We start from the raw sequence: 19,320 nt of genomic DNA on the forward strand, positions 1-19,320 counted from the left end.
CAGACGTGTCACATGCAGAAAACACCTTTAATTACTTCAGGGTTCTGTGGTCATGTATGAGCCTGTTATAACGAGCAGGAGGGAAGCTGTCCTCTCAGTGAGGAACTTCACAAGGAACAGTTTCAATTAGTCAATTAGCAGAACTAATGCAGTTCTGAGGGAAACTGTTTGGATATTTGCCCCTTTTCTCACTGTTATCTGGAACACAGGCTGTAAACACAAAAGAATTTTCTGTTTTCACAAGAAAGGAGAAGGTTTTGAGTATGAAAATGCTTTAAACCAGAGGTTTCCAACATTAATTTTGCTTGAAAACCCACAGATTGGCTTGAAGAAAAGGCTGCAGACCCCTTTATATGTTCTCGTGACAATGACGGAAAACACTGGGGGACAAAACCATTTTCAAAAACATGCAAAACAAGAAACCCTCAAAAAGAAAGCAATGGTTTCACGTTTGCTTGAAACCATTGGACATGAGTTAATATATGTTTTAGTATTTTCAAAACTATTTTTTGGCAACTTCATAGCAGATGCAATCCCTTACCCCCACTGCATGTAAAGACGGGAAGTAAAGAAACCCTGATCACCTTCCCTGTGTTGTACAGTTTTAATAGCCCGATTGTGTGATTTTTTTTTTTTTTCTTTTTTTTGGAGCGAGATCGTGATTGCAGTTGTGAAATTGCTGTGAGTGCAGGGGAGCTGACAGATGAGCTGGCTGCTTCTCAGAAAAAAAAAAAATCCTCGCTGCTGATTGCTGAAAATAATAGCAAATGTCAGTGCAACAGGTGGCTTTGTTATCCTCCAGCGCTCAGCTGCGTCTACGATCGCGTAGATGAAACAAAGTAACTAAGAAAAGTCGGTCTTATCACCGTCTTGCAGCTTGACTCACCAGGAGAGTGAAACTGAAACATGGGATGCTGGAACATTCCTGATGATGTGAACATGGATTCCTGCTCCTTCCTTTTTTAAACTGGTTTTGCTGAACATACAGAATTAAAGGTCACCTGTTATCTTAAAAACACAGTTTTTCTTTCTATGTAAATTCCTTAATGAGTTCATTTTGAAGCACAGAGGTGACTCATCACACTGAGATGGCCTCATTACCTTTCCATCGTCGTGGCTTTCATGAAATATGGAGTCATTCTCTTTAGCATGGACTATTTACATTCGCCATCAGACATATTGCAATATAGGCTGCATGTCTGTGTTGATAAAAAAGGAGCAGCAGAAAAGTGAGGCTATAAATGTGTCGTCTGTCAGGTTGTTGTGAGGAATGAATTTGCATCGGCTGTTGGCTCCAGGTCCTTTGTTGGTCACCTGGGTGGCACAGTCGGGGTCAGAGGCTTTAAATGTGAGGCAGGGGGTGGTTGTGCAGCTGTCTGTTAAAAGGTGCTTTCGACCGCTCCCCTCCAGAGATTTTACGCTGCCTGGCTGTAACACAAGTGTGTAACCGTGTGTAGTGAGATCTGCTGCATATTCAGACAGGTGGAATTTTTGCTTCACTGTTGACTCAGTTCGGCCAACATGAATTGAAAGAAGCCTTATCTCTTACAAAAACAGAAAATAACCAAAAATAATCAAAAGGAGTGAACTTCCTGTGCTGCAGGTATATTTCGTCACATGTGTTGTCAGCACAGTCAATGTTGTAATTGCTCTATTTACTGCAAGATGTTGTATTGACCATCAGGCCTGTCCTCAGCCCAACAAGACAGATCAACACCGGTAAATTGGAGCGTAAACACAACAAGCTCTTAGTAATTAACGAAGATGAAAATCTGCATGAAGGCCTGAGGCGCAAACACGCAAAACTGCAATATTTAAATTTTGCCTTTTATCTGAACTGTTTTTACGCACCATTATTGCACTGCTGTCAGATGTGTTCACATGTAATGCATCACCTCTGCACATGAAAATGTTTAAAACCATACCAGCAACTCATCTGGCAAACTGGCGTTAAAAAAAAAAAAAAAAAAAAACATCAGCCACAATTTAAGATTCTTAAAAATGTTTCTAAATTATAAATATAGAAACATATGAAGAGGTTAGAATAAAGCAGGAAAACTGAGCTGTCTGATCCTCATGATGCAGATTCACTCAGTTTATTTTCTTTGTGTCGTCCAGCTGCTGAACTCTCCTTTTGCTCTTTCAGCTTGTGTAAAGGCAGGACCCTTTATTCTGTGGTGCGGGATGCCAAGGTTGTCCTGGACGTTAACAAGACCCGACAGATCGCACAAGAGATGGTCAAGGTAAAAAAAAACAAAAAAAAAACTTTGCGCCGAATCCCCAGTGCACAGCGGCGATGCACATGCCAGTACAGGACGGTCACTTCTTCCACTCTCGCTGTCCTCAGGGGATGGGCTACCTCCACGCCAAGGGGATCCTCCACAAAGACATGAAGTCCAAAAACGTGTTTTATGACAACGGTAAAGTCGTCATCACCGACTTTGGACTCTTCACCATATCTGGGGTTCTGCAGGCTGGCAGGTAATTATGTTCAATACACATCACATACGGACAAGGCTGCGTTTTTCAGTGAGCAGGAACAAACCTCTGAGTGGGTGTGTTGTGTACGCTCCATGTTTACCAAGTGACATTGTGACAGGTTTGTTTATTTGTTGCTTCATTAATACAAAGACATTTTAATTAAAATAAACCAGCAACAGAGTAAGATAAATCATGTTTTTTCAGCTTTTTCCGCTTTGACACAAACTGACGTGGATGGTTTCCGGCGACTGATTTCTTCACTGCTCTTAAATATAAAGATTTGACTTTAAGTGTAACTTATATGACTGTGATCCCCTAAGATAAACTGGAAGATATTAATAGGAAGCTTTCTTTATGAAACGCCCATCACAGCTCAAGATCAACCTCAGGGCCTCCGCCAACATGGCAGAAAGTATGTGGAGGTCGTGAAAGCCTTTTGGAAACAGAGGAGGGAGCACAAAGCTGAGAGCCATCTCAATACGCCTACACCTGCACAAACAACAGCATTTTCTTAATTGAAATATATATACACGGTGTAATATATGCAAGCTCATTACCATATCCTTTTTACAAATCTTAAGCGAAATAAATTCAATGACCTTATAAAGAAGTCAACTGTCGCGTTGGCTGAAGCCTCTAAGATATTAAATTATACCAGTAAATCTCAAAGGAAGACCATATTAGTGTTACTTTTTAGTGGGAGAGCCACAAGTTTCTGTAAAGTGTCATGGCGTTTAATCCATTAGATGTTGAGTGAATTTCATTTCATTCGTGGTCATGAAGACTGAACACAGTTGAGTTGTCTCACACATCTATCCTTTGAAAAGCATCAATGACGACAGCCAGTGTCACTTTTTCTGTAGCTCCATCCATCCCAACTTCCAAAGCACCAGAATGCAGCTAATCGCGTTCTGAGATGCAGCGATATTAACATCACAGGCGCTGACCGAAGAGCTTTACACTACCATCCCACAATGTAATTGGTCATTAGTTTCACATCGACAAGCAAACAAGCGTGAGCTCCAGATGAATTGTATTTCTCGTGAATGTCTTTGCTACGTTTCGAAAACATGACAGCGTCGCAGATGGAGCGAGATGATGGCTCCGCTCGTCTCTTCTTTACATCGTTGCGATTCAGTGGGCTTTCATTGTACAATCTGCCCAAGACTGACTGATTAGAAAACGACCTGCGCCGTGTTTTGCAAAAATCTTGTAAAGCTGTCATCACGCTCAGAATAAGAAATGATGTCGCTGAAAGTGTCTGGAAATGACCGGAAGCTGCTTATCTGACGCCTTAGCTGAAGTTTGAAATTTCAATAGAGAGGCACCTCTGACTGATTTCACTGCATCCACGTCGGGTGTACAATAGAAAAGCCTGAGGGTGATCCAGCAGATCGATACACCCTGACAACTCTCTGTCTCCACATTCTCCCCCCTTCGCAGCCGGAGAGAAGACAAACTGAGGATCCCCAACGGCTGGCTGTGTCACCTGGCCCCGGAGATCATCCAGCAGCTGTCTCCGGACACCGAGGAGGACAAGCTTCCGTTCTCCAAACAGTCAGATGTCTTTGCTTTCGGGTGAGTGTCCTCTCACCAGATGCCCCGCTTGTTTGTTTGCCCAGACGGCATCCGAGCGGCGCTGATTATAGCGCCGTGTTGACAAAAGAGGGGCTTTGCAGACCCAAAAATATGTGAGTGGATTCAACAAATTGTTGCTGGCTTTCACACAGCGGCTTCCTCTGGCTCTCATTAGCAGGTCCTCAGATCTCATTATAGATACACAACGTCACCGCACAGACGTACACAATGCAGCAATCTGATCACTTAAATGACAGTTTTGTTTTTGCCATTATCAGAATTTGGATGCAGAAACTCGTAACCATTTATTGAGAGCAGGATTAACATGAAAGCTTAATTACCTTTAAAAATTATGATTTTGACGTAGATTTCCACTTGGTCTCATTTGCCTGATTTAGAAGTAGCGAAGCCCTCATGACTTGGCTCATTTTGCTTTATGAATGGACCCTTGGATGGGATGAAGATAAGATGAAGAGGATATAATGCTCAAATAAGCAACAGCAGCTGGGAGACAGCAGGAGACTGGAGAAGCCGGGTGGAGGAGATAAAGTACAGTGATTGGTTTCCCCGTCCTGTGCGACAGAAGGTTTGCACACTCAGTCGAACGAATGATGCAAACCAAGAGCGAGTTACCTTCTTGAATTTTAAACTGATTGAATTATTAATTGCAGGAAGAGGTTGGGATGTATGAATGAGGGTTTAAAAAAAGAAAAAAAAAGCCAAAGGATCCAGCAAAGTGATGAAGCAGGAGTAATGAATGAAAGCAAAGATTTACAAATGAAGCCGGTTCTCTGATTTAAAAAATATCTAAATAAAAAAATTGCTTGCAAGGTTTATTTTTGGGTTTCCGTGCATCTATGTCTGCTAGTGTTTACCAGCTAAAGGCCCCGCCTAAATGCCAGTGATTACATGTTCAGGAACTTGTGTACACCTCCCGTTTTCAGAAAAGTTGAGACATTGTGTGAAATGTAAAATGAACCAGAATGTCATGTGCATGACGAGTACTACAACATATCAAATGTTGAAAGTCGGATATTTTCGCTTCGTTTGTTGGAACATGTGCACACTTTGAATCCGATACCGGCAACAAGTCAGTAACAAGATTTGGTACAAAAAGAGAGTCTTTTCAAGGTTAGGTGCCAAAGACTGTGCAGCGGATGGAAATAATAATTACAGAACAATATGTTTGATGAAGACCTAAAAAAGGGAAATCTTGGAAATTTTACTCCAGCAAATAAAGACAGAATTCAAAGGAATCGGTGTACAGCCAAAAACATTTGATTGGACAGCCGGCAATCTTCATTTCCATCACAACACTGCATTGGTTCACTTTGAAAACACTGTGCATCACTTCATAATAAATTCAAACACAAATGTGCTAAACCAGTGGATCATGCGGAGTAGATACATTGGTATTCAACTCCAGCTTTTTGGTCTATTCGTGCACATGCTATGTGCACAGTATGTGACAAATTTCTGGCTTCGCAGTATCAACATGTGCAATATATTTCGACTACATATTGCAAAAGGCTGCCTAAACTGTAATTATTTACATTCCTATACACTGTGCATGATCTAAGAAACAAATAAATATTAAATAAAAGGTTTGCATGATTAGTTTGAGTACATTTTGTGTTTATTCATTAAAACATTTAATCATTCCCAACCTCATCCCAACCCATTTCATCGTCAATATTTGTGGCGACGGAACACAAATAAGAAAAATGATATCGACCAGCTGATCCACAAAGAATGCAACACGAAGACATGAATACTGAAGTATTAATTCACCCTGAAATAACACCACTCACAATACTCCAGAGCATTATCACCCACCGTGTGTTTATCAGGCACCACAGACATGAGTGAGTTACACATCTTGAACAAACCCACTGAAGTTTAATGGATTTCGAACAATATACGACACAACATCAGCAGATTTCAACAGTTTGCATGTAAAATGATATCATGGGGGTCACTTGGTGGTAGTGAGCACTGCCACCTCCAATTTCCCAATGATTACATCCCAGTTGACAACCTATACTTAAAAAAAAAAAGCAAAAAGCAACAAGGCCTATTTGGTCCAAAAATTTTAATAAAACAAACTTTGTGACATGTTTGACACCCATTTCATCTGGTTTTCCAGCTTATTACAGTGGCTGCTTTTTCAGGACCTTTCTTCATTTCTCCAACCTGAAGCCAAATTTCAAACTATCCTAAGCGGATTGCGGATCCCGATGGCTCCTGTCCTTCCTCTGCTGCCATCACGGCGCCGTTTGTGGGGGCGGATCCTGCTCTGTTGACTCCTAACACAATTGCATTTTCAGATGGTCCCCCCATATGGAGCTTTCGTCACCGTATTATTCTAAAGGGAAGACGAGTGCAGCGCGGAAGAACAATGTCCAGCTGCTCTGTGAGGCCTTGTGCTGCCCAGAGGTGACCCCCCTGGCCGTTATGCATATTCATCAACAATCAGCCGTCAGTTTTTTCCCTTACTCCTGGCAAAAAGCTATTTTTACTCTGCTTAAAGTTGACATGCAGGAGCGCGATGCAATCGACTCGCTCGCACAGACGACATCCTGAATCCTAATTTTTCTCGAACAAACTTGGGAAGGAAATTCGCCCTCGATATGCAAATTGAGGAAAAGACAAGAATTAGGGGGTTTTTAGAAGTGTGTTTGCTCAGGATGAGCTGTGTTTTGCAGACAATGCGGTATCATTGTCTGGATACCCGGTCCAGATGACTGACCTGCTCTCCTCCTTTGTCTCCACAGCACCATCTGGTATGAGTTACACGCACGCGAGTGGCCTTACAAGAGTCAGCCAGCTGAGGTGATCATTTGGCAGATCGGCAGCGGCATAAAGCCCAACCTCGCCCAAACTGGCATGGGGAAGGAGATTTCAGTAAGGCATTCGGTTCTTTCCCTTTCTTTTTCATTTGTCACACTCTGTTGCGTAATGAATTGCTGCACAGTTTCCATGTGGTGGCAGTCACCCAGTCCCACACTCACTGTGTTGTCAACAACTCCACGGACGTCGAAGGAAGATAATAAGCAGCAGAAGTGTTTCTGAAGTCGATTTGAAGACGCGATGACAGGACAAAAGAGGTTTTTGTGCAGGAGGCAGCTATTGACTTTTTATCCATTGTTATTCAGACTACCTGGCAATAAATAATGATAGATGTGTTTTTTTTAGAGGTGTAATGTGGGGTGGCCAGTTACTGTAGTGTCTAGTCTGCACTCATTTTTAGTTTCAGCTTTGAGCTACGAAGAACTGCAGATATTGTTGATTACGATTTTTTTGTTAAAGTAATTTTACTTTGGAAAAATCAAAAGCATAGAGTGTAAACACCCCATTGAGAATTGAGAACCCCACCTTAAATACTACCCTAAATACTAAACTTACGTTGTAGCTTTTGCACTGTCTGAAACAGAATAATTACCCATAGAGGCTACAGCAAAGAACATAAACGATAAAGTCTGCCATATTTTAGTTTTTTCTATAATCGTGTGAATCCATCAGCAGCATACAATGTGAAATTCATTTTTTCATTGTACAAATTCAGGATTATTACTGGATGTGAAGATTAATGTAAGAGTCAATAAATAAATAGATAAATGAAAGTTTTGTGGGTATGCATGTGTGTATATCATACAATACTCATTGTCTTAGCATCAAATAAATAAGTATACCTATTTTCAGTTAGTTGTCATTGATTAAACAGGGAAACATCCTTTAAAAGTTCACTGTCCATAGACAATTGAGTGATTTTCTATGATCATGTGAATCTTTGATGAAGTAATAAAGGTACAGATGGGTGAAATGGTGATATGAATAAAAGTGCATGTGACGGTTTGTGTTTCCTTTTTTCCCAGGACATTCTGCTCCTCTGCTGGGCGTACAAACAGGAAGAGCGGCCAAGCTTCTCCAAGCTGGTAGATTTACTGGAAAAGTTGCCAAAAAGGAATCGCCGCCTTTCCCACCCAGGGCACTTCTGGAAGTCAGCTGAGTATGTCAAATGAGTTAGAGACGTAAAAAAAAAAAAAAAAAACAGCAACCAATCACCAACTATTAAAAAAAGAAAAAAAAGAGCAGCCGCCATAACTCCACATAAATAACCCGCCTCCTTAAAGAATGCACTGAATCCAAAAGCCAGCCCAGTGATGAAAACTGCCCATGCTTTGTGTATTTTCGTGAGATGTTGGCATGTGTGTGTACGGATAAGTCAACACAGTCGGGACTCATATCTTCACTTTGGTTTGATTTAAACCATACTGGATCTCTTTTTCTTTGTCTTTATTTTTCTTCTTGTTCTTCTCTTGACTTGTTCCCGTCATTATTAGATTTGATTTCTTAGATGTACATATCTTGCTTGTAATTTTGAACAGAACTCATCATCCTGGACTTTAAAAGACTTCAGTGTTTGAGAACAAATGTAGATTTTCTTTAGTTTCTTTTTTTTTTTCTGCCTGTTTTTGAATGAATGTAACTGTATGTATACATCACATATTGTATATTTTCATGACTTTGTCTTGCCATTCCGTACCTGTGAACCATTGTGTCGGTGTTACCTCATGATCTGTCATGCGTGAATGTCCGGACTACATGCTTGTTGTGTGAAAATCTTTGTTTTGTTTTGGAAAAAAAGACAAAAAAAATGTCCTCTTATTCTCACTGTACCATTTGAATGTGAAGAAGCCAGCGTCTCTGTGTGTGGCGGGGGTGTGTGGGCCCGGTTCTGGGACGGGCAGACTGCTCTCTGATTCTGAACATCGCCTGTGAACATGTTTGAACAACGGGGGGATGATCAGGCCAGAACTCCCCCCAGCTGGCTCTGTGAAATTTCTGACACTTGAAATGTATTTGCTGAGCCCCCCCCCCCCCCCCCCCCCACTTTCTACATAAATAAGGGAACAATGAAAACACACTTCACACTTTAATGCACATTGATTTTAAAAAACAAAAACAAAAGCTTACTACTGTGTAGTCAGTGCACTAATTTTAAGTTGTTTGTTGGCAGATTTATTGCTCACTTTAAATGTATGAAAGTATAAGATTAGTGGGATTTGACCTTTGGATGCATAAAGGGAGAAATACAACTTAAATTGTCCTGTTAATTTCTGGTACCCTAAAGCACTGTGCTATAATTTAAATCCCCCAAAATGATTTTTCCAGCCATTATCAACCAGTTTGAATCAATCATTATGGAATGAGATCTAATTGTGTCTTCAGATTGAATGTACGGAAATGTTGGATGAGGGTGGAAACAAATGTTATCTTACAATATATGCTTTAAGAGAAAATTCGAAAGAGAGATCATGAAAGCTGCTGCTGATAATTGTGATAATAACAGCAGTTCTCTAGTTTGCTCTCATTTTAATCCATCACTAAAAAAATAACTTTACAAGGACAATAAAGAAAGTTCTTGTTTTATATTTACAGCAAAGGAACAAAGAAACTTTGCTTGACTGCAACTTTCCAAATTTTCCTACAGATCACAAGGAAGTGTTGGTCAAATTAATATTTCAGAAAAACAATAAAAATAAAGATTGAAACTGGAGCTTTTAATTACAGAGGGAATCATGAGAGACAGATGAAAAGCCAAAGAGTTAAAAAAAAAATGAAGTTCAGGTTCACTACACTGCTGAGAAAAAGTCATCAGGTTCATCAAACTCATTGGCAATAACAAATAAACAAGCCAGATTTGACAGACTGGCTGAATTGTGGCTTTAAAAGCACATAAATCCAGTGTGAAACCTCGATCTGTGTTTCTAATTCTAAGTTGACGCCAACACAATTAAAAGTTAAGCCAGAATTTATCTGGGTTTAAAATCCCATCTTTGTTCATGCAATCCAGATTTAAAGTTGCATAGTTAATATTTGAAGGGATTAATGAATTAAAATGAAAATTATAATGTTAAATCCTGCTGCGTGTTTTTCCTTCAACCCGAACACTCCAAGAAACGCATTTCTTTTGGAGAAGCAGCCACCCAGCAGTCCAGATGACCTCTGTTAATTCCAGGTCGTTAAATACCTTGGTTGACTAAATTATAATTACTATACAATTTAATTCCACCACATGAGCCACCATCCAGCTGTTCATCGATAAAAAGTATTTTGACATAAAGAAAAGCCTCTGAACTTCAGATTTTGATTCTAAAAACAGGTTTGACTAATCAATCAACTAAAAAGTATTTTTTTTACTTTATAAGGAGTGATCTATATCCTTACATGGCACAAGTTCTTTACTGCAAGTTGTCTCTCTTATAAGCCACAGTGCTGCTCTTTAAAATGATTTTAGTTTCTTTTTCTTTTTGAGCATAAAATTAAACATTTTACTTGTTAATGGTGGTTACAATAGAACAGATGTGTCAAACATATGGCTCGTGGGCCCATCAGAGGGTCCAAGCAGGACAAAGACTTTTTTTTTGTTTGTTTCTGATTGATTCCCTTAGCATCACAACAATGGAAAGTACCAGCATCAAAGATCACTTGTTTCATAACAAAGTCTTGTCATTTTACCATTTTTAGTTACAACAAAATATGATCCAGTAATGGAAGAAATATTTTACTGTGTTTTTTTTTTTTTTATCAGTGGACACCAGTAGACCAGTAAATCAACCCATTAGAGATTTCTCATTTCTGCACTAAAACAAAGGGAAAAGTTTGGAGTTATCACTATTTTTTTTTTAATAATTTGGTCTAAATTTCCTGGTCCAGTTAAATTGACTATTTTCAGAATCTTATATAAATCTACACGTGGCCGATATTGATGGATCTTATTGGGTTGCATCAGTGCAAACGTGCAAAAGCACTCTCCACATATAAAAAACAGAGTGATGTTGAGTTTTCAGCTATCTGTGGATAACACCTGTGTCTATGAGGTCTGCAAAATCTCCTTTATGTTCAATCTGAATGCACCTTAAAGCCGAAAGGCTCATTTCTGCAGCTGGGAATGACAATATGCTAAATACTTTGTGTCTAACGGGACCCTAAAAGCCGGCGTTTGGCATTCGTAATTGTTTTAATTACATCCCTCATTTTTTTGGACGTTGTTCAGGTTCCCCGGCGAAGCGCTGCAACTCTGTATTTTCATGCTCTGAGTAGAAAATGGTGACAATTGGCAAGATTTTCACACTGAATCAGACACCGTTGCTTTTTCCAACACACTGCTGTAAATATGACTGTGGAGCACTTTTTAACAATGATGTAAAATTTGTTTTTAAAAATCCAGATTAGGTTCATTCTGGAGTTCCTCTACATAAATAATAAAGTAACTTCAATCTGGCTGAACTTTCCCTTTAACATATCAGAAAAAAGACATATCAGGATGTTGCAGAGCGCCCCAGGCCATTTTTCTACTTCACACTGTATATCAGAAACTATTTTAAGTGGATGTTTTAGCAAAGCAAAGTCATATCATGTTGAATTAGAGACGGTGGCGTCATCCGAGCTGTATACTGCTTTTGATTCTCTTCAGCCACGTCTGACAGACAGAGACAATCCAGTCATGTTAAATAGCCATTTTCCACCTCATTATATACACATCTGCCAGTGTTGGACAATGCATAAGAAACAAACTGCTGCTGTTTTTGGAGTCTGTCTGTCTATTTTGGAATTGCTGAGATTCAAATATTGTAAGTGGATCATTTATATTTGTACTGTTTACAACTTTCAAGTGCATGAGATGGACTGTCGAAGATCGATTCTTGTTATGGAGTTTAAAAAAAAAGAATAATATTCCTTCGACACTATATATAAGAAGTATGTGAGCATTTTTCTGATGAACTGTCGTCCATGGAGCAGTTTGATCTCAAATTTTACGTGAGGCTTTGCAAAACTTTTCAACAGCTTTGTTTGAAGGAATGATTGTTTCCGTATATTTATAGGATTATATAAATATTAGTCTAGCATTTAAATAAAAAAGAATAAACAAAACAAAAAAAAGCATCACAACCTGTGCACACGTTAGAGTTGACGACAACCCGACCGGACAACAATCAAAGACCTGAGACATCAGTGCCAAGTGTACATAACGGATTGTAGACTCTTGTTTTATCGTTACTTGCCGTAATCTCAATATTCCTTGTGAATTTTTTGGACCTTTTTTTTCTTTTTGAATGTACAAATTGTGTTGTGTTCTTTTGTTGCCTTTTTTTGTTTTTCTGTTGGTTTCAGTTTCCTTTTTCTCCATTTTCCCGTTTGAATTGCATACGCATTGATGCTGTGTTGTTTCTTTTTCCGATTCCGTCCTTGTATTGTAGATGATAGCTCCAAAAAGCTTGTATTTAATGATGCCTTATGGTCCATGGCTTAGTGATGAGTAGATTTTTGATCACAAGCTCTTTTATTTGCACTCATCCTTTACAAAAGTGTATGACAATAAAAAGATGTTTTCATTTTGGATGTTTTCTGTTTCTTTTATTTCATTTTTTTAAAATCCAGTTTCCTTTTTTTTTTTTTTCTTCTTAATTTTCTGTTTCCACATTTGGTTCAAACTTTTAACTCGTCTTCAAAGCAGAGATTTGGTGGCGAGTCAGTGCTGCTCCCATAACATTGTTTCAGTCGTTTATGGTCACTTATGAAGAATTTCCTTTATTTTTTTGGTTCAGTTTGTTTTTGAAGGGACTAAATTCTTAAAGTAAACCAAGAAGATGGAATATTGTGTAGAATGTGAATGAAAACAGGATGAAACAAATATTTTACCAGCTCAATTTAATTCTAAACGGTAGAAATACAACATCAAAAATTCCAAAGAAGGATATGTAGAGTTCTGATCTCAGCTAATCAAGGAATTTGAGCAAATTAAAAGTTCAGTTCTTTCACTAATGAATCAAATCTTTTCAGTGTCCTTTTCCCACCTTATTCCCAGATTCATGCTCTTAAAGTGGATACATACTTCTTAAGAACTGGGTAATTTTCTCAGTTAGCCCTGGTAATGCCATTTGAGGAATAAGTGAAGAGCTTAACAGTAACCAGCGTTAACCATGCTCACTTCCAGTCTCCAGCCAATCACAGAACAGCTGCACTCAAGAAAAAAACCTCCACACCGATGATGCCCTCAGAGATAGAACACATCTCTTTGTTCTTGCATTGGAGTCACAGACCTTTATTGTGTTGTCAGCTCCATCTTTCTCTTTCACTGTGAGTTTGATGCGCCTCTGTGAATTTCACCTCTCTCTTTCTCCGTACTTTCCGGTCCAGTTTCTGTCTGATCCCCTCATATCGCACCTCGTCTCCTTCTCCTCCCACGCCTCAGCATCTGTCTGTTGGGCTGTGCTACTCCATGTTTTTCATTATCTCTTCCCCTGATTGTTGCAGCTGTTGCATTTGAACACAACGACGTTTCAGAAAATGAAGAAAATTAAATTTGTTTCAGGAAAGGATCCCGTTTACATGGTAACGCCGTACAAGTCACGTCTGTTTACACAGGAGCAGGAGAAACACTGAAAATGATATAGTTGTCATGCAGGGGCAGCCTGTGTTTTCTCCGTTTCCATGGAAATGGAGTATTTTTGAAAAGTTCCACCTTTTTAGCCGTTTTCAAAAACTTTCATCCTCAGTGGCTTGGAGTATCATTGTTGTGTAGAGTTTCTGTTCACTTGTAAATGCTGTGTAAACGGGACCTCGGTCTCTGTGTGATCTTCATGTTGATGTCTTGTTGTTTGTCAGTCTGTGAAATCATCTGGTTCCCTCACTGAGTTCCTGCATGTTTCTCAAGTGTTTCCACTCTCGACCTCCTGGTTTTGGTTATTTACTTGCATGATTTTATTCTTGATGTGGTGAATAACTTTCAGTTTTTGACTTGCTTTTATTAAAGATGACTTTGGGCACAAGCTGCATTTGCATGTGGGTCCCTTTCATGGTCCCCTGATGAAAATGAAAGTCAAAGTTAGAAACACACACTATACTAAACCACTACTGATGTTTAATGAAGAGCATAAAACTACATCAGTTCCCACAAATCTCAAAAAAATGTGTGTATTGCCAATCAACTTTGAATACAGATAATTTTCTTACAGCCTCAATGGTCTTTGTAGTATTTTTAATCATTTAAACAGTATAAAAAGTGGAAACTAAAAATTGTCCCACTGTATTGACATAGTGATGATATCAACCATACTAATCTATTGCATAATGAACACAAACCAATATGAGGCGATAAAAATCAGTGACAAAAAATATTTCAAGAAATGAACCAATGCATGAAGCAGGGTAGCTCACAGCATCCAGTTCACTGGTATTTCCTTTGGAAGCAAGAAGCTCACTTAAACAACATGTCACCTGCTGCAGCAAACAGAAAGAAATTTGCATTAACATAACAAAACAACTTTGTGTCTTCAAAGAGCCCCATGATGAACTCAAGTGTCAGTTTGAGGTTGAAGTTACGGCTTCTGTAGAAGTTTATACTCATTCTTTTAGTTTCCATGACATCCATGAACCGAGCTCAGACGGGTTCAGCGTTAAGAAAATCCACAACCTGCATGCAGGATCATACAAACATTTCACACAAGAGTTCAACACAAGAAGAAGAAATCAATGTTTACTTGAGTAAAGTAGAACCGAGAGTAAACGGAAAAAGGTAAACCATACCAGTACAGCTCCTTCTGCCTGTTTGGTTGAAAGGACATTTTTTTTTTTAGCATCCACAACTGACAGTGATTATTTTACTGTAAACCACAGCTGGGAAAAGTGACCTTTAAGGTCACTTTTACACCTGGTACTGTGCTGTATTTACATAATTTAGAATAAAGGACAGAAAGGTTGAAAGGCAGCAATGATAATGAAATGTACAAATGTTTAAGTTGTCAGATAACTTAACAAGGCCTTGTAGAAATATCAAGTTCAGATCGGCCTTTGACCCATTGCAGGACGATCATAATAGATTTTTTTTTTAACCTTAATATTGAGGATTGGTACAAATATATTTAATCTTGATTAATAATCTTAATTTTTCATACAGAAATTGTGATGAAAGTTCTGATTTGCTTCATGAAAAAGACAATTTGGCCTGTAATTGCACTTGGTCCATTCGTGGTTGCGTCAAATCAACAAATAAATTTGCACACGTCTTTGTAAAAAGAAGGTGAATATTAAATATTTTTAAAGATATTAAAAAAATCAAAGATCCGACTCATGTTTGACTAACATTGCAACATGGCAATTCTGGAAGTCGCCATAGTTGTTACATGCAAAAGGAGTTACTCTTCCCACACTCAGAAAACCACTCTTCCTCAGTCAGTGCTCATTTCCCATAAAACACTAAAAAAAAAAAAAAAGAAAAAAAGAAAAAAAAAGCTGTTTAACAATGTATTTGCAAGGTTCATTTTTATTTTCTTGCAGTTTTATTTCCTCATGCTTTGATGTTTGCATGGACAGCTGCCTGACATCAAGACACGATCTGCTGCTGCAGCCCACTTTAACCTGTCTGCCTTTTCTTCTTTTGATACTCACACAGAGGTGACATGTTTCCAGGTGTAAATGGGATTTTTGACATCGGTGAACCTCTCTTTCTATCATCAGCGACGCTTCAAAAACAATACAAATCCTGACATTTGGTGTGCCTTCATTTCATTTCACTCTCCTTGAATAAGCTGCCATTCAGAGTAGTAGCGTGTGTGTGTGTGTGTGTGTGTGTGTGTGTGTAAGTATGTATCATACCATGTCAGATCTGACTCACTGGTTGAAGAGAGACTGAGTTAGTGAGGGCACAGAGCAGGGAAACATAACAATAGATAAATGGATGGAGAGAAGAGCTCTTTGCACAGCCTATTCTCCTCCTCCTCCTCGTCCTCCCCCTCCGCCTTCACTTCTGAAGTCCGACTTCGACCACTGAAGCGTAAAAAACTCCAAATCACCCAATCTTAGGAAGGCTGAAGCCTATCAGAGCATGAATGTTTGGTGTCTGACCACTTTTTCTACAGGTGTTGAAACGTGATAAGGTTCAGTGCATTTCTTGTTACTGCAACATATAAAGAAAAAAATGAATTTAAGAAAAAAAAGAACTTGGTACACAATCATTTTCTGAGCTGAGGATGGAATAATTAATGTACATCATGATAAAATAAAACTAATTGAAAAGTGCAAATAAATGTAATACACTGATGCTTATATCAATAACGGTTGAAATGCAAAACATGCTGCTGAAAAATTAACTTTTTTTGTACCTTTTGACCTATACTTCCACCTAAATAAAGAAAGTGCAAGCATAATGTGAGCGATCTACAGCTGTGGATCTAAAATTATTGTAAAACAAGTCAAGAATTTTAGAAAAATTAGGAAGATTACTCCTTTCTCTTTTAAGAATGGAGACAGAAAAATTTAAATCTAAAATCTCTTTAAAGGAGTATTCGAAAACATCAATATGTCATGTTACGCAGACGATACCCCTATTTTGATGAGACATTTTAGTTTATGTCTCTGAGGCTATTTGATGAAATTTCGGTGAGTTTTTATTTGCTCTTTCTCTTAAAATTGTTGAAGTTGAAGGAACTTCTTTGTAAAAGCAACAGTACTGACGCAACACAACCTTTTTCTTCTGCATCATGTTCCTGTAATTGAGTGGACCAAGAAGAAACAGCTTAGAAGGGAATAAAAGAAAACAAATTATACACTAGAATCCCACTCAAGCATCAATATAGTTTAATTGCAGATAATTTCACTTGGTTTGCATTGTGTGAGTCTGACTGACTCTCAGACTAATTGCACCTGATTATTGACTCGGACCGCTATTATCGAGGGCATGTAATAACGCTTGGATTCTCAACCTTTTAATCCATCAGATCTGTTTGTGTTTCATTTGGTCAACTCTCAGTTAAGTTTAAACATCATTGCTACCGTTCAAGAAAAAAAAAATCCATTATGTATGATCACTCAAGTAATGTTTTTTGAAAGAGCTTCTACCTTCACACTCGATCTTGAGGCGCTACAATACGGTAATTCAGGCGGCTAAACATGTTTGCTACTTGAAGGTGCACTTGAGCTTTAATCATTTAAGTACTATAACAATTGTTTACAAGGCTGATTGGAGTAAAGATTGTTTCTCTAACCCGATAATTGGCCAATTGTGGTATTTGGCTAAAGAAAAGAGATTTTTTTTTCATAAATCCCCAGATACTAAATCTATAACTTGAGTGTTAACTCTCATCATAACCTCTATGCAGAATTGAACTGTGGATAAAAACCAAAATAAGTGCCTCCTGATTTTAATGTTTGTGAATTGTCATGTGAATCCTGCATACTGGGAAATGGACCGTTCCCGTTGGATAACTCTTCCAAATCCCGGCAGCCTGTCTATTGGCTTCTGTTGACTCCAGAGTAGGTCAATTATTAAATGTTAAGAAATGTTGCTGTTTATCGAGTCAACAATTATGTAACACACGCACATAATCAGGGAACCATTTTTCAAACTTAATTCCTCATAGACAGTGCTCCGAGGTCACACGGTCTAAAAGGAGCCTCTTCTTCTTGGTGCGTCTTGATTGGATTAATGAGGCTAATTATATCAACTCTCTGCTTACTTTCCAAACATGATGTCGGACTACAAAAAACACACATTTGGAAATAGCACATTCAGAGTCACAGATTAGCCTCCAAAGACTCAGGGCTTCTCTGTCTTTGTTAGGCGACGCCCACGTGGCTGATTATGCCGTAGATGGAATTAGTTAGGGCAGGGGTTTGGAAGACAGACGAGAAGAGAGAGAGAGATAGAGAGAGCGCCACAAAGTCAGACATATAAGGGGACATCCTGGTCGTGCCAGTTGTTGAAGCCCCGTGGCTGAAAAGCACGCTGGCAACACCTGTATGTACATCGCGAGCAACTCCCACGCAGAGGTTGGTCTCACTCAGCGAAACAAATCCAATGCTAATGCTGAGAACATTCCTTTCGTGAAATCAGGTAGAAGCGTTTCGCTGGCTGAATCGCTACAACCAGTGAGGGGCCCGTCCCACAGATTTGAGGAAGAAGTTTTTGGCGGTGAAAACTGTGGTGATTTCTCATCCCGCTCGAGAGCCTGAGAGTGGCTGACTGTCTGACAAGCACTTGGCAAACCCACACTGGTTTGAACTGTACATCCCGAAAATAAACCTTACATAATGCAAGAGGATGGAGGATGCGACCCCGTGCTCCCCTCCAGCGGGCCCTGCGCCGGCCCATCTGGCGGGGAACGTGCAGGCGACAGTACCGCTCTGACTCGTTAAGATCCATTGTGGTTTCCTGGATAGAAAGTTTGGATTTGTACATTGCAAAACATGGTGATAATTTTATCAGTTTTGGCAAATAAATTTCTGTTTTTTTCCTCTGAATTAAATGTATTTTCTTATCCTCAGCAAGTCAAGCTGACTTTTGCATTTTTGTAGGACAACGTTTCAATTTTTTTATTGATGCAGCAACCATGCGGCTGATTACTGTCAGATCGCAGAAAAAGAAAAACTTCAAAGATGGACCTTAAAACCAATGTTTGGTCAAATCCATCCAACCCGGCATTTTGGACTACTAAATAATTATTTTTAACAATCAGTGTTCAGTGAGATGCATACTTTTAGAAGGTGTAAACTCCAAGTAACTGACAGAGATAAATAGTTGTATTTTCATATGTAAATAAATGATTACATTAAAGTTGTATGATTTCTATTTCAGCATTATTACAAAGTTGCTTGACAAATAACAGGGTTCAATAGAGAATGATGAAACAAATGTGATTAACATTGTAGAGATCTAACAATAGTAATTATAAAAAAATTCTCTATATTGTCAACCTTGCAATGGATAGTTACTGTTTTTTTTAGTGTTCAAAATGCTCCCGTGATAGTGTTTATGATACAATATGATACCCTTGATGCATGCACATTTCATGTGAATCACTGTGATGGTGTTTTAACAGCTTTTTCCACAATGCACAACATATTCATGCATTCATTTCCAGAGCCGAGCTTCTCTACTGACTGCTGTTTGTGTCGTTCACAGACTGATAAAAGTAACAGGGCCCATGAAAAAAAAAAAAAAAAAAAAACCAGACTGTAGGATGAGTTTTGACTTGGCTCTCCTGTGTTCTGCACTGTTGGTTGTTTGTCAGAACATAATCTGCTAGCAGTGTGGTGTCCTGCAGGGCTGTGAGTTAAGACCGCTTCCGATTTAATGTTGTTTCTGTTTTCCTTCCCTCCCCCTTCCTGCTCCAGGCTGTAACGGAGGCATCGATGGGACTGTGTCTTTGCGTGAAGCTCGTCCTCAGCTCTGCTCACATCTGCTCCACCGCCCGCCTG

General features: G+C 39.0%; 1 protein-coding gene across 2 annotated transcripts in view; it reads left to right on the forward strand.

The window, feature by feature from the left end:
* Nucleotides 1-19,320, forward strand: part of LOC115397632 (kinase suppressor of Ras 2-like) — a 125,785-nt gene extending 106,465 nt beyond the window's left edge. The window contains exons 17-22 of one of the 2 annotated variants that reach the window (XM_030104051.1): nt 2,147-2,243; nt 2,348-2,481; nt 3,925-4,059; nt 6,834-6,963; nt 7,935-8,068; nt 19,237-19,320. In XM_030104051.1, coding sequence (XP_029959911.1) covers nt 2,147-2,243; nt 2,348-2,481; nt 3,925-4,059; nt 6,834-6,963; nt 7,935-8,068; nt 19,237-19,243 — 637 coding nt within the window. In that variant the 3' untranslated portion in view covers nt 19,244-19,320. Of the gene's footprint in view, nt 1-2,146; nt 2,244-2,347; nt 2,482-3,924; nt 4,060-6,833; nt 6,964-7,934; nt 8,113-19,236 lie in introns of those variants that run through there. The other variant, XM_030104050.1, reaches the window with a different exon arrangement.

The sequence above is a fragment of the Salarias fasciatus genome, chromosome 12, assembly GCF_902148845.1.
Source record: "Salarias fasciatus chromosome 12, fSalaFa1.1, whole genome shotgun sequence".
NCBI lineage: Eukaryota > Metazoa > Chordata > Actinopteri > Blenniiformes > Blenniidae > Salarias > Salarias fasciatus.